Here is a 20801-nt window from a genome sequence, read left to right as displayed (position 1 = left end):
AATTACCTGTACCAGGAGCAGAGCACTTTGCTTTCAGTTGTTTCAGTGAGATACTTACTGCAGTTTGGGGGAAATTGTAAAATGTTTTTGCACTGAAGAAAAGAACATTTTTCTTTGTATATACCAAGAAACCTACAGCTGATGCATAATGGGTCAGCTGCAATTTTGTTTTTTCAAACAACCTTTGGAGCTTGTATTTCTCTAAATACAACTTCTGTTTCCTGCCTGATTACTACAACAGAAGGGAAGAGTTCAAAGTTAGCACGACCCACACAGCAGCCACATTCATGTAATATAAGTTCACATAAACCTGAATTATCCTTTATAACTGGCCAAAAACAGACGAGCAGTCAGAGAGATGCACGCGGTCATTCTGTGGGAAACCGTCTGAAGTAAAAACATTGGAGCAAATATGGAGTTTGTGCATCTTCTGCCTCACTGACATGATGTTTTAACAACTGTTTAAAGGATGTGTGTGGGTTAAACATAACACTCACATGCCCTGTGCACACTCTACAAGCTCAGCAAGTTTATTATGGGGGCCAAAATTAAAATGCTTTGCCTGATAATTAGAAATTTGAGTTAAAGTGAAGAAAACTGAGTCAAACACTGACCAGCAATCAGAGATTCAAAGACATGTTTGACAGCTGACGTGCGCACGGGTCTTTGTGTGGATTTGAAGAAGATAGGATTGCATAACACCGACCAATAAGTCTCTGAATGTAAGCACAGATGGCATGTGACCGTTGTATTACAGCCCAAACACATCCTTATGAAAAACGTCTTCACATCATCAGATAATTCCAAAAACAGCTGAGAAAAACAAAGAAAACCTGCCGTGAACCGAACTGAGCTCGCATGGATTTGATTCCCGTCTCCTCTTTTTCACATTGTTACTTTAAGAATCAATCTCTTATAAGCCACTTAGGTAAAGTACTTTGTGCAGCAAAAGTAATTATTATGATATGCATTTCTAGTTAGAGTTTAAGTTTGGCGGAGGAAAATCGGATGATTATGTCGCTGGATTGTTTTCTACTCGAACAGAAAAAAAATAAGAAATGTTACAAACACACACACAATAAAATCTTTTTTTTAAAGCAAAACAAAAGAAGAAAATGATTTAAATTAAACGAGTAACAAAAGCAAAAGAGTAAAAGATTCAGAAAACTAGAAACTGAAGCAAGTAAAACTGCATCACAAAGTGAGAATAAAAATATTTTCCTCATCTGCACATACAAATGTGCATTGTTAATCTGCTATTAATTTACTTAAATATCTACTGTATTTCCTTCACAAGCTATGATCATAGAGTGAATCTGTGTGAATCATTTCTACAAGAGGACAGAGAGAAAATATCAAAACCCCATCAAAAGTCAACACATTGCAATCATTCATGATAAGCACTGAATCTAAAACAAGAGGTAGAGCTATAAAAACATGATTTTCCTGCTACAGGAAAATGTTATTAGAATAATTCGGTTTATATAAAAACTCAGACAGATGATATTTGTATATGTTTATATAAAAAGAGCAGGTCCATGCGTGGTCAGAGTGAGCTGCAGCCTCGGTCGGTGATGCGTAGGAGGAGTTGCATAGAAGAATATTCAGGGGTTACCTTTGTAAGCAAAGACTAGCTGTGGAGCTGTGAGAGAAACGTGGTGAGGAAAGACCATATAGCGTGCAGCGTAATGCTTCTTCTAAAGCGTGCCACTCTTCACAACAAAGTCTTGAAGTCATGAAGGAGATCGGAGTTAAAAGAATCACCGAAGGTCAGTAAAAAGAAAAGTTGTGCTGCAGGTTGGTGGAGATCTACAGAGATGTTTCGGATCCTCTGCTCTTCCAGTAGAAAGTGTTATCATCGTCTGGGTCCATGTCTATTCTAATCTGAGGCACAGACTTCAGCGGACTCATCTCAGGACTGAAACACAAAAATAAAATATTTTAAGTACATGTGTGCAGACGTAGTGCGTCGACTATATCATCTAGGTGTTCGGGGTCGATTAGATGAAGCTTCAGCAGACTCGCCTGCTGCATCACTTTTCACTTCAGTTTTTAGGGTGTCTTTAAATTCAGCTCTTTCTTTTCTTTGAAACAACGCAGCATCCTTCTGTTCCTAACACATCATCCTGTCCTTATCAGTATTCAGTAGATATCCAGGAGGATTTCAAAGTTTTCCTGTAATTTTTTGGGAGCAGAGTAAATATGACAAAGATCTGATAGATGCCCACCAAAAAAATCATGCTCACATCTCAAAGGTTGTACCCGGTGATTATTTGGCATTGTTGCTTATCTTGGTTACTAGTTTATGTTTAGCTGACTTAACATCTCACCTCTAGGTCACTTTATTGTGGTATTTCACTAATACCTCAGTATAGATCTGATGTTTCCTGAGGTCGTCTGAGCTCAAAACAATTTGCCTTCAGTCTTAGTGGGACAGGATTACTTTAACAGCAGGGTCAGCGTAACGTCATTACTACAATAGATACCCAGGAACGATGCCAGTGATAATAATGAGCATGTAACTATTAAAATGCCTAAAATGTTTTAAAGTAAAATGACATCAAAAAGCACCCAGCTAATTAACCCTAAAAGAAAACAACATGTGACTGAAGAGCACTGCGGCTGTGGCTGCGGACCAATTATGTCACTGGTTGTGGTTTGTTGACATCGCAGATGTCCTGTAATCGCAGCTGCTTTTCACACATTGTGGTAACAGTGCTGATGGAAGAGGATTAGTGGGACGACTGTGGGGCAGATGGGGTGATGGGAAGGCAGCTTGACCCTGCATGTGCTCACAATGCGCAGATCCTGGTCATTGTGAGAAGTTGCGGACATGATGGAAAAACATAATCTCTCTTAAGCAGCATAATCTTTGCTATAAATATTTGCACACAAACAGTTCCTGTCATGCCTTTTTAAGACCGATTGTCTCCTTAAAGCTCTTATCAGTGGAACACAGTGTGCATTTATCATGCAGTATAGACTTACAACATCCACACAGCAGATTGATCTGTGTTCCTAAATACACAAAAACACTACAAAATGGCCTAAGATGCAGCTTTAGATACTAATCTCTTACAAGTCACAGGCAAATTTAAGACGAACCAGTTTAGCTGTTATTCAGCTGGTTGCTTTTGATAATCCTGCAGGTTATGTTCCTGCAGACGTTCAATGAAGTTCAACATAGTCAGACTTTGTTAGCATTAGCTGGCTCGATAAAACCATAAATCCCAGTCAGAGATGATGGATGTCACAAAGGTGGTTATCAACTTTGTCTGCATGAGAGAAACTGTCGTGAACTGGCTGTGAAAGGACGCAAATGCAGATAACATATAACACAGCGTTATTAAGTAAATGGAAATACAAAACAACAGTGGGAAATGATAAGAACTAAACACATGTGGAGGCAAACAGAATGACACACAACCATGAGGGAGAACGCGACACTGGACAGAGGGAAACACGGGGCTTAAATACACAATAGGATGATGAGGGAACAGGAAACACATGGGGAACACAGCGGAGACAAATTAGACACGAGGAAGCAAAACGAAACACACTGAACATGGAACGCAAGACTTTCACAATAAAACAGGAAACGAACGCAAGACTGACACTGGAGTGGAGAAAAGGCAGATGAGAGGGAGCGAGGGAACACGAGGGAACACGAGGGGAACATGGATAAACATGGTAGACAGGGGAACATGCAACGAAACATAAGGAGCGAAACAAGACACAAGGACTCACAAACGGATATAAACAGGGGTGTGTTCTGAGCCCCCTGCTGTACTCTTTGTACACATATGACTGTGTGGCCACTACCAGCTCCACCACCATCATCAAGTTTGCTGACGACACCGTCGTGGTGGGCCTGATCTCTGATAACAACGAGACGGCCTACCTGAAGGAGATTAGGAATCTGGAGAACTGGTGCCAGAGGAACAACCTCCTTCTAAACGTCAGTAAGACAAAGGAGCTGATAGTGGACTTCAGCACTAAGCAGGAGAGGAACTACCAGACCCCCGTCATCAACGAGTGCCCAGTGGAGAGAGTGGACAGCTTCAAATACCTCGGAGTTCACATCACGCAGGACCTGTCATGGTCCTGTCACATCAACACCGTGGTGAAAAAGGCCCGTCAGCGTCTCTACCACCTCAGACGCTTGAGAGACTTCCAACTGCCCTCCAAGGTGCTCAGGAACTTTTACTCGTGCACCATAGAGAGCATCCTGACGGGAAACATCTTAACCTGGTTCGGGAACAGCACCATGCAGGACAGACGAGCTCTACAGAGGGTTGTGCGGTCAGCTGAGCGCACCATCCGCTCCGAGCTCCCTGACCTGCACTCAATCTACAGCAGGCGGTGCTGGACCAAGGCCAGGAAGATGGTGAAGGACCTCAGCCATCCCAACAACAGACTGTTCTCTCTGCTGAGGTCAGGAAAGCGATTCCGCTCCCTGAAGACCAACACAGAGAGACTGAGGAGGAGCTTCTTCCCGCAGGCGATACGGTCTCTCAATCACACCACCACACAGTACTGACCCACACATATGGTTCTTACACACACACTGGACTTTCTGGACTTTGGTTTTGCACAACACTGGTCACTATATTCTTCATTTCCGGTTAATACTTGTACAGCTACTGTCATTGTGTATATATTTATTTATATTTAGATTTCTTCATACATTCTTATATAGTTCTATATTGTGTATTTTGTTGTACAGTTATTTTATTTTCAACTTTAATTTATATATTTTATCTTATTCCTTCCCAGTTAAATTTACCCTTCATTCTAATTTGTGTTGTACAGTTATTTCATTTTTAACCTTAATTTATATTTTATTCCTTCCTAGTTAAATTTACCCTTTTTAATTTTTCATATTTATTTCCTATCTTATTCATAGCCTTTCCTTTTTTGTTCTCTTTAGGTCACGAGCAGTTGTCCAAGCATTTCACTACATATCGTACTGTGTATGACTGTGTACGTGACAAATAAAATTTGAATTTGAAAAAATTTGAAATTTGATGTCTGACGCTTTCCCATAAAGATGGGAAAATTAGTGAAACACACTTTGTTGTTTTATATACTTTTTGCATTGCTACGGCACAGAAACTAAATCACACAAACGGGAAAGTGTGGAAAACTTACATATGACTTTAACTAAAACTCATACAAACAGATGAGTCTCCATGAGACTGAAAATATGGGCTAATTTTGCTTCCAAGTACACCCGTCGGGTCTGAATACTATAGTTTGGGGCCATAATTATTATGTAGCTTTAATCCTATGCATATTTGCTGAAAATAATAAAGTATTATCTGTGATAATGCAGATTCTGGAGGCATCATTGGCCATTAGAAAGCACTTTGGGTGCAAGTTGCAGCCGAGCATGGAAGATTTCAGTTTGCTGTCTTTCAAAAGGCTTAACAGTTATGTGGCAGCTTAGGTTAGCCAGCATCTACAGATGTCAGTTAATTTGAGTAAAACACAGACTAAGTCACAAAATGTGTTTAGGACAAACTTTATTTATCTCTAAAGCTGTGGAAAAGTAAACCAAAAACAAAATAAAATATTAGCTCACTAAAAAAGAAAAAGTCTCACTGAAGCAGCTCCTTTGTTTTACTGAAGGAAATAAAATAGAGAAAAAACTCTTTTGTGAACATAGCAGAAAAAAAGCACAGCAAAAAACTAGTATTCAGAAGCCTTTCACTTTTTAGCATACAGCATGCAAACAGCATGACGGGGCAGACAGACGAGCTGGCATATGGCGCCCAGCGCTTTGCTTCCCCTTGAGGAAAATACAGTTTAGCCATAGGTAAGCTAATTAGCCTAACTGACCTTTAAAGTTCAGGCTAGCATTACGCGTGGGGATAGTTAGCGTGCCTTCTGACCTTTTGCCATCTCTGATGCCACTGTCTTTATTAAATGCAAAAGGAAATTGGTGGAGGTTGTTTTGTTTCGTTGCCATTTTGTTTAGTCTGGCAGGTGAGCTGCACTGTGACAGTCTGTGGCTCTCAGCTTCCCGTCTGTACACACTCTGATATCCACACACACACATCTCACCTGGACAAGTAGTTGGCCTGGTAGAAGCGAAGCTGCTCAGCACGATGTGTGTCGTTCAAGGAATGATGAGGACTTGTCTCCTACGAAAAAACCCCAAAGAAAACAGCCATTAGCTCACAGATATCCATGTAACTTGTTAGATAGCCTCTGACACACTTTAATGTTTGACATCCTGTGTGTGTCATAGCATCTGTAAGAGCAAAGCAGCGGGTAAAACCAGGAACACAGTGTGGATCAAAGATACTGTAATGAATACATATAGAAACCAGTCAGTTCATTTAATGTTGTAAACAGGCATTTGTTCTAACATTAAAGGACCAGTGTGTGATACTGGGGTCATTTATTTTTCCCCATCCAGCGTGTATCATACTTTTATCTGCTTCAACAGAGTCTTTAAAGGTTGTTCTAGTATATTTCTACACCAGCCCAGACAAAGCTCAGGAGAGGGTCTGCTGTGTTGTATTCTATTTGATTTTATTAGGTGAAGTGATCCTAAAACATATAATAATCAACACCCTCTGAAAAGCAGGGCCAATCAGTTAGTTCCAACCTCCAATAAATGTAATTAAGTCTACACACTAGTCCTTCAGCAAACACACATTAGTTATATATTAAGGCAAAAGTTAGAATTCAAGAAGACTTTTGTACATAAAACTAAAGTTACTGTTAAATATGTTTAAACAGGCAGGATCCACAAAGTCAGACTTAACAGCACGTAACTGAAAATGGAAACTGATGGGGGGAAAGAAGTTAATTGAGCAGGACGAGGTAGAAAGCGAGCAGCTTTCATGCATGTTTGAAAGGAAGTAAGCACAAAGAACGGCAAAGAAGTGAAGCAAATTTAAATATCATGCAGTTACAGACAAAAAGGCACCACATCTTCACTAAGTACAGCAAGTTAGGCAGGCGCAAGAAGTAGTTTTCTCCGGTGCTGCAGGTAGTTACTCACTGTCAGAAGCCTTATCACTTAAGAAGGGCTCCTGTTCCATCATGTCCATGGGGATTTTAATGCTGGGAATATTCTCATTGTAAGGAAAGTCAGACTGTTGGAGAGAGGAAACATCATCATTGGAAACTTTCTTTTTTCTCTTCACCGGCTTGTTTCCAGCCATATCCAGTTCAGAGCTACAAGAAAATCAGTCATGAGTGAATAATTCAGAGCAGCCTGCCAGAGGGTCCAACTGGGCCCACTGCACATCTCTGCAAAGTGTAGAAATTGGAGCAAAGTCATTCATTATATTTTGAATGCAGCACGACGATGGCGTTAACACACAGGAGTAAAAATATGTGGAAATTTTAACTTGTTTTTAAACTCATGTAGACATAAAATAATATTGTCTAGTTTTTAAAACCAATGTATATGAAGTTTTGTACTTTTTAATGCCCACTGTGATTGTAAATCATAATGTAAATGTCCAGCAAACTCACTGAGGGTGGAAAAACACGGATGCGTCACAGACTCATCTGTTTTTAAAGCGATAGTTCATTAAATGTATTCAAAAGAAAGGGGTGTGGCTGTTTTTCACCTCATTTACTATGCAATCATACAGACTGGGCTGCAGGAGACTCGTTAACTGTTAGTTAACGATAACTGTGCTGAGGTGCACTGTTTAGCCTTTAGTCAAAACTCTTGCAATAAGATCTCTCTCTGTGCTGCAAATATCTAAAAATGCAAAGTGCTTGAATAAAACCCACGGCGTTCTCCGGTCTACACGGTGAAGGTATGATTTCAGCATATGTCGCCTCTTAAACATTCTCATGTTCATTAACTGGAAGAACTACAACCTAAAAATGAAAGAAATGTGCATAAACTCCGAGTTAGGATGAGCTGCTGTAACAGAAAACAAACAAAAAGAGTTAAGAATGAAGAATCTCAAATAAACCTAAGAGTGAGTTAGAAATGTAAGAGATGAACATATCCCAAACTTACGTCGTCAGCGTCGCTGTCTATGCTGCCACGTTTCTTCTTTTTCTTCTTATCATCCTCTTTCTTCTTCTTGTCCTTCTCTGGGATGACATCATCCAGGAAACTGAGGTCATGCTGAGAGAACAGGTAATCCATCCCCTTTCTGACAGCGACCAGAGCGAGGATCTGATTTTGAGATCATTCGTTGACAGAAAGACGTCAGCGTTAATTCTATCGATATTTCTTTTTTAAACATGAGCTGAAATCGACGTAATTTGTAAAATAAAATAATACATTAACCCACATTAACACGTCAAACCTGATTATTTCACTTTGATTCTGAAAAGTACAACAAACTTTATCGTTCAATGAAGTTTATAACAACATCCTGCAATATAACTGTTACATGAAGTACTGGGATGATCTCTGCTGATTTATCACCCAGATAAACTCAAGTCTACGTACACAAAACAAACTTTCGAGAAACGGTTTGAACTTGAACTGAAAATGCATTTCTGGTCACAGCCTCTTTAATTCTGCTTTGGTGAGTGTAATGCTGAACATAGTGCCTGCTTAGCTTTAAAACAGCACAAACTCTCTGTTAATGAACTTTCCATTTAAGCTGTAAAAATGTGTCCTGATATGAAACTTTCGTCACGCCATTATGAATCTGCCCAATACCTATGTACCTAGATCAGAGTCCTTCTGCTGCTGATGCCTGTGATATGACTCTTACAATAATACTAAAAGGTGTTAGTATTACTCACTAATCCCACAAGGTTGATTCTGTTCATCTGGACGTTTTCAATGGGAGAAACGTTTCTCATAAACAGCACATTTGCACAATGACTGAAACCAGCACCACTGAATGAACAAAGTTCTGTGAGGTCAGTTCTTTGATCGTTAATATGTTAACTGTCATGACCACTGATCAAAGCCCACGGAGCATTGATCAAAGAATCGGGGAATGACTGCAATCACAGTATTGTAAGATGGTGACAGATGGACCCTTAGGCCCCCTCCTCCATTCAGAGATGGTCTTTCCCTTTTCACGTAAATGGCCTCCTTGACTCCGCCCTCAAACCAGCGTTCCTCCCTGTCCAGGATGTTACATCCTCATCATTGAAAGAGTGTCCACTGGCCTGTAGGCGTAAACAGACTGCAGAGTCCTGGCCTGACGAGGTGGCTCTTCTGTGACAAAATGTTTCTCACACTGAAAACGTCCAGATGAACAGAATCAACCTTTTGGGATCCACTTACCTGGGTGATTGAGCGTGCGTCAAGACATTACTCACTAATATTAATTAAAACTATACATTCTAGGATGCTGCAAACTTAATTAGCAGCATCTCAATAAAAAGATGTCTCACCATGACAGGGAAGACGATGGCAGCCACGGTGGACTTGAGGATCCAGAGCAGAGCCAAGCAAAGGATTTGCATAAAAGTGAAGAGGTGGACCTTCCGGAGAGGAACGTGTCGCAGGTAAACCAGGTCCGGCTGGTGCTTCGCCGGCATTAGAAGCAGCTTAAGACGATCCATGAACTACAGAGAGACCGTGGTACCAATTAATATGACAGAGCTTCAGTAACCATCACTGCTTTTCACTGCAACTAAAGTAAAGGAAACTATGCAAGTCCTTATTCTGAGACTTTTACTGATATCGGCTGCCGAAGGTACCCAGGCATCATCTGCAGCATGTTTGGATTTTTTATGTTTAAGCGTGAAGATTCAGCCAATCATTTCCAGCTGGTATCCTTAAATTTACAGCATAATGCAGTTTATCCTACACAAGTGCTGAGTGACTACCTCAAAGGGGGGAGAAAGCAGCAAGGCAGCTTGAGTTTCTCTGACTCTGAGCACATCTGTCTGCGCTGATGCACAGATGGTCTTCTATCCAAAGAGCCTCTGCACCTATGGTGTCACAGGCTTGCTTCTCTAACATGAAGGAAACCAGAACAAACATGCAGCAGCTCTGACGCAACAAGCATAACATTACATGTGCTACTTCAAAGCTGGACCATCCTCCACGCTCCCCTTGCCAACTCAGCACTTCCTGTGTCTGTTTTTACCATTTAACCGTCCATTTCTTAAAAGGAAATGATGGTTAAACAACTGGGTTATATCCCCCCCCCCCCGACTAGTCTAATTTGTGGAAATATGGTAATTGTAGTTGTTTTTTTGTTGCTGCTGTTTTGTTTTTTCAGATCAGTTTCTCTTTAGTCAAATTTTTTCTGTGGCTTGTTTTTTTTAAAAATTAAAATGATACCTGCACTCCATTGAGAGAAGCGACCCCCATGTACAAGAAGACTCCATACAGCACAGGCATGGGGATGAACTAGGTAAAGGGGAAAAGAAGAATGCACATCACAGATGATACTTAGATCCTGGTTTGTTAGGAAACACAGAATATGTAAAGGTTAGTGAGCAAAATGAAACCACTGAAACTTGTCTGATTTGTTCTGAATTCGAGGAGTCGCCTATGAGTTGTGTAGTGCTCTCAAAGATTCCCACAACAGCGTGTGGACTGTTGTGCATCACAGCTCCAAAAAGAGATGTCGTATTACTCCACAGCTGTCGACAGTCGCAGGAAAGAAGAGCAGTTGAATATCATTTAAAAGTCTGAAATTACTTACTGTGCTGCAAAGGGAACCAATGACAGCTTTTTGAACCCAGCGTTCAGAGGTTGAATTTAAAATATGAGGTGAGAATAAGTATATCTAATCTTTGTAATCTAATGATAGATTGGCTGATTTGTATAAATCGAGGGAAAGCTGCATATAAAACTCTCTCAAGGAACTTGGCACGTGTTCGGCATGCAAAAGTCTTTGAGTTATAAAGTTTGTGAACATTTATGAAAGTTTGTGAGAGAGTCTGGCCTCTCGGTGGCCGAAGATCAAAGTTAATGGCGCTGCTGTAAAACTCATTGAGAGACAACTGACGTCTAGAAGGACTTAAAAAAAATTCCACTGATCTTTGACTTCATCCACATAAGTATTTATTGTGTGTGTGTGTTAACTTAATTTTTATTGTATTGAGCGATCTTCTTTTGCACTGAGATAACTGGACCTCAATGTCATTTTTCAGCGCCTCGTTGCTGCAGGGACGATAAAGATTCTGATTCTGATAAGATAGCAGCTTATCAGTAATCAGTGAGTGTATTTATTATGCAGGTTTATGGGCAGCCTGATAAAGAAATCCTTTTATTCTTTTAAATTTAATTTGACCAATGAAAACTATGTTAAAAAGCAGAGAAGTCCGATTTCATATATGTCCTGGTAACTGAAGAACAGGTTAAATACTACAGATCCTCTTCATAATAATATGACCCACCGGCCATATTAGACAGACTATTACCACTTTATTGTGTCGTTGCATTTTGATGCAGATTTGAAAAGTCACGTAAGAGCAACTGGAATTCAAACACATTAAACTGAAATGGGACATATTAGCTGATCGTGTCTGTGAGGGCTCTCAGTGATCCAGGTCATCGTAGCCTAAGGAGGTTGGAAAGAGGGTCCCAGATGACACCTTGGCTCATGTGATTAGGTAGAGGATCAATAAGGGGTCCATCACCCTGTTGGGGACACTCCCATAGGGCTTAAAATCTGGGGCTCTCCACCAGTTGCTCTTAGAACTGAAGAAGCTTCTCGGATGAAACATCTTTAAGAAACCTAAAGACATCCAGATGCTTTTCTTTCCAAGCTCCTTAGACATTAGCTGTGTTTTGTTTTTGCATTTTTTGCAGGAGCATAGTGTGAAGCAGCATGACTTTTGCTCAGAGATGGCGATGAAGCCAAGTTACACTGCCTTTATATTGTTTAACTTTGTGCAGTATAACTAAAGAGAGCTTTTTAGCATTTTTGTAAATCACATTTAAGCAGTACTTGCATTGTATGTCTCTAGATCTATTAAAAATGTATTGTTGTTTGTTGATTTCTAGTCAGAGGCTTGAAAATAAATTCAAACTCCTCCCCAGAGCTGTTACCAACATGGTTGCTACGTGGTAAGACCTGCTTCTAGAAGGACATTGATTAAACTCATAAACCGTTTAACTGGCATGTCAAGTTAACAAATCAATCACAAGACAAGAAATAAAATCAATATCTGATTGATTACCTTTAAAACTGGAGCCATAAACACAGACAGCCCTGTGAGGATGAACACGCACACACCCGTGACCCTCTGCTCTCTGCAAAGGACAGAAAAATACATTTTACACAAGAACAAAACTGCAGCGTCTGAGCTGTCTGCTTGCTATAAAGTCATGATCTGAAGCAGCCTGGCAGTCAGTTACCAATTCATAAATTAGTTTAGCCAAGAAAAAGAAAACAGCACCAGTGTTTGCAGAGGGTTCAGAGTTAGTGTGGATGTTCTGGTGTTACGGTTTGTTAGCTCAGCTTACAGCTGACACATCAGGAGGCCGGGGAGGACGTCAGACATGAAAACAATCAAAAGCCCCGTAAAACTAAAATGAACACAAAGGAAGAACCAGGCAAGATGCTGAAAATAAAATATGTTAATACTGCCAATAACACAGCTTAATTTAAATACAGATAATCATTAAAAACCTGAGATGATGAGAAAAAAAAGAACATTTGTTAAAGTTGTCTCACGCTGCCTTTTTCTGAAATATTTATTGAGACCAAACACTGAATGAACAATATTGACCAGCTAGGATCAACAAGCCAACAGCAATAAGTGTTTATTGATTATGATTTGAATGATAAGAGTGATCGAGACACTTTGTTCAGAGATCGTGTGCACGTTAAAAAGCACAGACGTAACTTCCAGGTCAGAAAAACGAAGCCAGCGTTGACGTGCCTTAAGCCTGCGTTCTATCTGAAGGCCACCAGATGGCGATAGATGCGGTTGCAAAAAAAGACTTTGGTCCTATAGCAGTCTATGGAAAAACACCTCTCTGCCATGACCTCTGTGAACATGTTGTGACGAGTTTATGGGCTCAGTCACACGTTTGGGGTCATACTGAATAACAAATCGTGGTCTGCTTCATAAATCGTGGTAATAACATGTTTCACAATGGAGCAATACTTGTCAGTTAAAGGTCATTAACAATGAGTATATGGTTTCATATTCAGAGTGATCGGCTAAAGAAATCTGAGGCTTCAAACTGCCTCCCTGATCAGCGGCCACAGCTGCAACATCTGTCATCGAGTCCTTCAACATGAATCTACTAGAAGTAGGCAGGGGTGTCTTTAGCTGCTTATTTGCTAATCAGTTAATAAATTTTAAACTAAGACTAATCAGCTAATCTAACAGTCAGAAATCGAAACAAGTGTGGCTAATTTGAGCATTTCTGGGATGAACAGCCTTCTTTCCAGTGCACATGACATATGTGCTAAGAAAATAAAAGAAAAAGTTTAACTCATGAGCCAATTCAACATCTTAGCGTAACTATTTTTGAGGAAGGTTTTTGCTTCTGTGTTCATCACATCTCAAAATGACTCATTGCTGCTGCAACACTCGGGCCATTTGCAGAGCACTTGGTGTTTGAGCAGATCACAGCACGAGTCCTTCTTCATGGACCTTCCAGTTTTAACCACAGCCCTTCATCTGAAAGCACTTAATTCCATTTTCAATTTAGTGCATGAAATATCTGAAAGATTATCCATTTACTGCTCTTTGATGCATGTTGACCAAATCTAACCAAGTGATTCTGCCTTCTTCTTCCTGGAATCTCACCTGCAGATCAGATGTAAAAGCCATTCATTTCTCACAGTCAAACTAAAACTGTCATCGGGCTGTATGTGACCACAGTCCAGAAAGGGGGCGTCTTCCTAACAAGCATTGCTCTTACCTCACACCCAGGAACTTTGGCTGCTCTCCGGGAGCCGATGTTTCAGTCTCCATCTTCAAACTGTCGATGTGAGCGATGGAGATGACGGTGGCGGCCACGTACCACGGCAGACCCATGAAGGAGCAAATTGCTAGCAGAACAGCCACCCAAAACAGATCCAGATGGTAACCTGCCCCTTTCTGGTACAGACAAAAACAAGGTCAGAGGTAATGTGTGTGTATGTTCAGGCAGTAAGCAGAGCACAGCTGCAGATACAGGCAGACCTAAAACCCTGCAAACTGCTCATTTATGGTTTGTTTGCAGAATAAGACAGAAGAACCAACGCGATGCTCCATCATTTATTGTTTAAAGGGGCAAATTACCCCGCTGAAAGAATCCTATTGGTCTACTTCAGCAGTTACTGCCTAAAAATAACAGGTAGTACTGTCGTGACATCTCTCTCACCCCTATGAGAAGAATGATGTTTAGCTCCAGTGTGAAAGGATCCAGTGTTCTAGAGCAGGGAGGCCAAACTCATTTTACATCGTGGCCCACTTTGATCTCAGGTGGGCCAGACCAGTGAAACTCGTCTTCATGTCAACATGAAGATGTTTAGATATATTTAATATAAAAAATGTAATTAAATACATCCTGTAATTATAAAACAGTGTTGTTAATTTTTTCATTTTTTTTAACACTGTAAAAATCATCATTTCTATAGCAGATAGTGAAAACACAGGAACTTTCTTGACTGTTTGTCTAATGCTTTTTTACTTTGTTCTTATATGAAGTAGGGATGGACCGATCCGATATTACGTATCGGTATCGGTCCAATACTGACCTAAATTACTGGATCGGATATCGGAGAGAAATAAAAAATGTAATCCGATCCATTAAATATCATGAAAGCACCTCAAAAAACTTGCAACATGGCGTAACTCAGCTCATAACCGTAGCACGTCGGAGCAGTGTGCGTCACCTGATAGAGCGGCTGTGGCGTGCGAGACCTGTCGGTGGTCTGGTTGAGCATTTGGAGCCTCGTTACCAAACTGGTATTTCATCTCCGAGAAAGTGATCCCAGACAGAAGTAAAGCAAGTGTGTAAGTTCATCTCTGAATGTTTGTAAAGCATTCCAGCGTTAAGCATAACAACAGATATATGGAGCGACTGCCTCTCTCCCTCCCTCTCCTGCTGCTACTTCAATCATGAAACTGATCAATGATCAGCTGTCGCGACTTTTTTAATTTGAGTATGAACTTATACAAAATGCAGCAACATACTAAAAAAACACTTTTATTGATTAAAACTATCCAAATTTATGATATCGGTATCAGACATAAAAAAGTGGTATCGTGCCATCTCTAGTATGAAGGGCCATGGGGGAGGTCTTTATCAGTAGGAAAAGCTGTAAAACCTTTGAAAATACAGAGAAAATGTGAAAATTTGTGCCCTTCTTCACATTTTCCAAAGCCGTCCGGTGCACCAGATTGGAATTTTTGGCAGGCCGATTCTGGCCCCCAAGCCTTATGTTTGACACCCCTGTTATAATAGAGGGACTGTAGTTTGTTATGTGAAACACACTAAAAGTTCCATACATCATAAAAGAGAAACCAAATGAAAAAAACCTCTTATGTTTGCACCTTATGAAAAGCTGTTTTTGTTGGATTTATCAGTATTTACGCAGCAACAACGTTCAGCTTTGTAAAGACGCTTCACAAAGCTCATTCTGTCAGAAGGATTTCTGACTTACCTTTAGCTTGTGCTCCTTCCTGTTGACAATCACAGCAGTAATCTGTTGGTCCATAAAGAGCAGGATGGTGACCAGAAGGGCAGGAAGAGCAGACGCCAGATAAACCCACCAGGGGTTTCCTCCAAATGGGGCCACAAACCAGCCTCGGTTTGGACTTGTTGGCTATAAGGAGAGAAGACACACAGAGTCAGTCCATGAGATTTAAATTGTACATATCCTTGCAAAGGCTTCCTGTCCATCAAACATGTTCATTTAAACTCCAGAAAACCTTTTTTTTGTTAACCTGTCTCTGAAACTGTGTTAAGGTTCATTATGTGCACAATTAGAGTGGCTGCTTTTAGTGAAAGATGAACCTGGTACAAAGTGCTACACCACTGTCTGTAGCCGCTTATGCCGACTGGCCATCTTTTACATACAGTCTATGATGTTGACTTGCAGGACAATTTAACAAGAGTTTATTGTTGCCTCAGGTTTCATAAAGCCATGCATAACTAATATGGACTTTAATTTCTCTGGGTGGAGGAGGGCACTCACTTTGAATTCACTTGGCACAAGAAGTTTAGGCGTATCAACTCCTACGAGCATATCAACTCCACAGAAGATAAGAATGGCCAAGATGATGGCAAAGTCACTGATGAGTTTTCGCACCTGAATGAAAAGAAAACACAAAGAGACTCTGGAACCTGCTGATCCACAAACAGGTGGAAATTTCATTTAGTTCCTTCACACATGGCTTGTTCAGTTAAATTAGCTCGGCACACTGACTCACAGTGGTGGGGAAAAAGGGGCTTGTCTTGAACTTTTTTAGACACATGGAGCAGGTGTAAGTGCCAAAGAACAATATGAAGGACATGAGGGTGATGTCTGGGACAAAGTCGCAGCCTTTGCCCACCAGCTCTCCATTATACTTCAAACACTCGGTCCTGGAGAGGGACGACCACGTGGCATTCGGTGGCTGCGTGAGAGAAACAAACAGGTTAAATAAAGTTTGAGATCAAACTTCCAGATTAAATTAAACCAAAATAGCTGCTTGAGAATTTCCATCTTTTACAGTGTAAGAGATTCATAAAACAGTGCCCAGAAACACAGGAGAGAAAACCGAGAGCATCAGTGTTAATGTGGTGACTCTCCTGCAGAGGTTAATACAGCAAAGCACAGCGAGGGGTTTAGTCGAGAAGGTTTGGTTGCTCAGGTGACTCATCAAAAGAAACTATTAACCTGAAAATGATACATTTTAGTTTGTTTCTTAAAGAGCATCAAATAAAAGGAGAGAGACGCACCAGATCTGTATTGTTCCAGAACCAGTCTGAAGTGCCTTCTAAAGGATCGCCAATGATGTCTGTGCTGTTTTCTGCAAGAAAACAACAAAACATGTTTCCTCTCAGCATGAGAGCTTTAATACGTTTAAAGGTTTCCAAAGTGACACGACTGAAATCTTATATGGAAAATTAATTTTACAGAGGCCATTTATGACATCTGACAATCAGCCTGGTAAACTCTGGTCAAGGTTAAGATACTTGCAGTACAGTACAAAGCTCAGCTATGACTTAACTTGTTACAGTGATTATTTTGCATTCATTGTGATACTATCTCAATATAAGTATTAGCTATCATGTTAAAGTGCCCTTGGGAACAGCCTTTGTTACCTGAGTGCATCCGAATGTCAAAGAAAATCAGCAGCAATCTGCTAACAATGAACTCAACAGCTACTTCATTTCAATAATGTCCCATCTACACAGAACAGCTTGAAGCAGACATAATAAGTGTTCAGACAATCTGACATTGAGACATCAATGCTTGTAACTTCTTGTAATCTGACACAAAGGATACAAACGTTTTATGCATTTATGTCTGCTAGGAAACTCTGGACCAAGCCACAGAAGAAGCAGCTACAATAAGAGGGAAAAGCATCAATACAACCTGACAGCTATGATTAGGTGCAGGATAAACTCGTTTTTATAGGTTAGCTTTTCCTTAATCTTTACCTTTGTTTTGGGCCATAATTTGGTTGATGTCTGTGTGAACATGTGCATTTAGCTTTAATGTAATATTCAAACTGAAACACTTTATTAATCTGTGTTTTTTAAAGTGTTACACAAATAAAAAGTACAGCTGTAGCAAATCTGATTAAAGAAAATGCACATGTGTACTGCTGCCTTTGCACCATAGACCTTTAGCTATGAATGCACTGCTGGTTTAACTTTATGCCAGTGGACTGGACGATCCACACAACTGTCGTTTCCTCTTTTCTATATTACACAATGCAGCAGCATTACTGTAAGCTGAACACAGAGCTGAACAGCACCAGCTGTGTTAAATTAAACCTCTGTTCTAACTGATAATTAGACATTAAACGCATCATATTGGTTTAAAAAAAGATCTCTGTTCTTATTCTCACAAGAAGATAAATTTCATGCATTGTTCTTAAAGATTCTGGCAAAACCTGTAACATTGAATAGCAGACCGGCTCATTGGCATGCGTGGACAAAACAGGCTGTACAGTGTGTAGATATGCCTTTAATTTAGTAACTACTCACCCAAGACAGTAGGAGCCATGCAGAGGCAGTCGTACTGCGTGACATATTCCATTCTGAAGTCAGGGTTGATTGGATAATGATGAGCTAATTTGATCATCTTCTTGAAGGCATCATAGATAAAGATGAAGCTGATGAGACAGGAGAAGCCCTCCTCAGTGAAGCGGGTGAAGTACTGGACCAAGTAGCTGGCATCAGTCGCCACGAGCAGCAGGCAGAAGAAAGCCGACCACAGGCCGATCCACAGGCGGAACTCCAAGTAGTCAAACTCATTATCTCTAAAAAAAAAAAGGGGGGGGGGGGGCAATGAGTCATATGATGGGACGGGGATGTGACTTTCAGAGTAAAACAACAATAGTATTATTGGAATTATAGACACTGAACACAATTTGCACAAAAACAGCACAAAGAACTGTGAATATTGTTTCTTAAAAAGTTATTGCTCAGTACAACATAAGCACAACTTTCCTTATTTTCTGTTGAGTGCTGTTGTCATGAGGTCAGAGCAGATGTACCTAATGTGGCTGTGCAGAAAGCTCTGCACCACCTGCCCTCTACTCAAACCGTTTCAAGAGACAGCAAATGAGAATCGAGCTGGATTAAACAGAGCTAAAAGCCTTATTTCTGAATCAGCTAAGAATTGCACTGAAGCACGGTGATAAGTATAAATAAGGATCATTTTAAACTGTGACTCATTCATAGTCCAAGAATAAAACGCATCGCCTTTAACAGAATCAAAAAGACACAGTGACAGCTGAGATTTTCTAAAACACAGGGCAGTAACCAGGCATCTAAAAAACAGAGAGAATGGAGACCTACCTGCTGAAGTTGAAAAGCAGCCGTTCAAACACCAAAACGGGGCCAGTGCTGCTGAGGATGATGAGAGGCTGACCACCCAGCAGACAGAAAACGCCACCAGCAATGGCTGTGCCCAGAAAACTCTCCAGCACACCCTGCACACATGTTGGAAAGCAGTCAGGGAAACGCTCACAGTGTAAACGGTGAACGCTCTTCAAACCGTCACATGGTGCAAAAGCCTGACCTGCATGTTCTCCGTAGCATCTCCCAGCAGACCACCAAAGGTGATGGCGTTCGTTACAGTTCCCAGGTAAATAAACATAATAGCCGACAGGGCCTGAATGTGAAACGCGTCGGTGAAGTCACTGACAAAGAAAGGCGCTTTTCTCTTGATGTCAAGTTTGAGACCCCCACAAAACCTGAAACAGGACAAAGCAAAAGGTGAGTCGCTGTCAGTGGTATGGACTACTAAAGCCAGCAACTCGTTTTGATGCACCGAACATGACATTCACACACGCGACACTGGACAGTGTCGTTTCACTCAATATTCAATATGTTAGGTAAAAACAGTACAGTGCTCCCAACTATTGCATGCAGATGACATCGCTTTGTTCAAAGTGTCATACTTTCCCGTCTTCCTGAGCTCTTCACCCACAGCATGTCCTCCTCCATGACCTCCATCGTGAGGCATGTCTCCGTTCATCTGAGAGTCGCCTCCTGCATACATGTTTTTCCTGAAATACACATGAAGGCACAGATTTGTTCAGCAGCAGGAAGTCAGAGTACCTGATCCAGGTCCTACAGATACTGGTATGTGCTGGGAGATCGATCGATCATAGAAGAATCATAGAAGGTCAAGTTATTCTAGAGTTACTACATGCCAGCTTTATGTAACCAGCTCTTTCATAATTGAACACTGTTGTCCACCTGGATGCACCTCAGTGATTTTACTCTCCTGGAACATCTCATTTTTCCTCATTTTTCCGTCTTTTATCTACAAACGTCTTCTAATCTCGCACTGGTCCTCTGTGGATTTGTGTTAACATCTAGGCAGACATATTTTCATGCTGCTGGTTATTAAATGGCTCTTTTAGACACAAGCTGCCAGAGTTAGAGCAGACTTTGGGTCACATGAAGTTAGATGAAGTGTTTGTGCTGACACAGGTTTAATGAATGACCAGCACACTAATATACAGCCCCAGGTGTTTAAATCAATCAACTCTTTTGGTTTCAGATAAGATCACAGTGACAACTTCCCTCTGAACCACTAACGCTTATTTTTTAACATATTTTTTTCCCACAAACTCTGATATGACCCATTCTGCGTATCTTCTTTAGTGACAGGCAGCTTTTTCTTCAATCATCAAATCTGAATCATGTAAAACAGACAAGTTTGAGCTCACTGACCTTTTGTCAGAGGAGGGGAGGGATTTTGGAGGCTCTATCCTGATGGCTGGGTCCCATTCTCCAGGAGGAAGCACAATCACCTCATCCAGAAACTCGTCAATACCGGCCAGCAAATCTTGTCTGTCCTTGGCCTTATATGCAATGTCATGAAAGACCTGAACACACAGAGGGGGAGAGATGGGGCATTCAAGTGTAAAAGACACCTGTCAAAGAATCCAGGGTCACGGGGCAGCAAACTGCAATATCAGATCTAAGGATTGTGAACTAATCCCATCTGGTAAATCCCAAAACTCTGGAGGGGGACAGAGATGCAGTTTGTTTTCATCAAAACAATAACTCTCATAATGTACCCCAGCATGAATATAACATTAAAGAGGTGCCTGTCCCATCTAGTTTTATTTAGTTTGCATTTAAGACCTGGTCCCACAAAGCGATAGGTGTTATTCATAACCACTCAATTATACAGTGCTGTAAATATCTCAGTGTCCACAGTGATACAGTACATTAACCTTTCATATTCATGGGAGGATAATGTGGTTCACTG

At 40.8% G+C, this 20801-nt stretch overlaps 1 protein-coding gene across 7 annotated transcripts in view; it reads right to left on the bottom strand.

The window, feature by feature from the left end:
- Positions 1-1112: 1112 nt before the first annotated feature.
- The window catches only part of slc4a4a (solute carrier family 4 member 4a), a 61529-nt gene continuing 41840 nt past the window's right edge, over positions 1113-20801 (bottom strand). For 4 of the 7 annotated variants that reach the window (XM_026186482.1, XM_026186479.1, XM_026186481.1 and 1 more), the window contains 16 exons: positions 20258-20412; positions 19477-19584; positions 19095-19269; positions 18872-19005; positions 18056-18330; positions 16799-16869; positions 16288-16473; positions 16053-16166; positions 15519-15680; positions 13790-13968; positions 12091-12163; positions 10241-10309; positions 9343-9516; positions 7997-8158; positions 6067-6146; positions 1113-1918 (listed from right to left, as the gene is read on the bottom strand). In XM_026186482.1, the coding sequence (XP_026042267.1) occupies positions 1810-1918; positions 6067-6146; positions 7997-8158; positions 9343-9516; positions 10241-10309; positions 12091-12163; positions 13790-13968; positions 15519-15680; positions 16053-16166; positions 16288-16473; positions 16799-16869; positions 18056-18330; positions 18872-19005; positions 19095-19269; positions 19477-19584; positions 20258-20412 (2226 nt within the window). In that variant the 3' untranslated portion in view covers positions 1113-1809. Of the gene's footprint in view, positions 1919-6066; positions 6147-7015; positions 7110-7996; positions 8159-9342; positions 9517-10240; positions 10310-12090; positions 12164-13789; positions 13969-15518; positions 15681-16052; positions 16167-16287; positions 16474-16798; positions 16870-18055; positions 18331-18871; positions 19006-19094; positions 19270-19476; positions 19585-20257; positions 20413-20801 lie in introns of all 7 variants that reach the window. The other 3 variants (XM_026186480.1, XM_026186484.1, XM_026186485.1) reach the window with 1 other exon arrangement.

Source organism: Astatotilapia calliptera, chromosome 12, assembly GCF_900246225.1.
Source record: "Astatotilapia calliptera chromosome 12, fAstCal1.2, whole genome shotgun sequence".
Lineage (NCBI taxonomy): Eukaryota > Metazoa > Chordata > Actinopteri > Cichliformes > Cichlidae > Astatotilapia > Astatotilapia calliptera.
The sequence above is the reverse complement of the archived record's forward strand: the minus strand, read 5'-3'. Positions and strand labels throughout refer to the sequence as shown.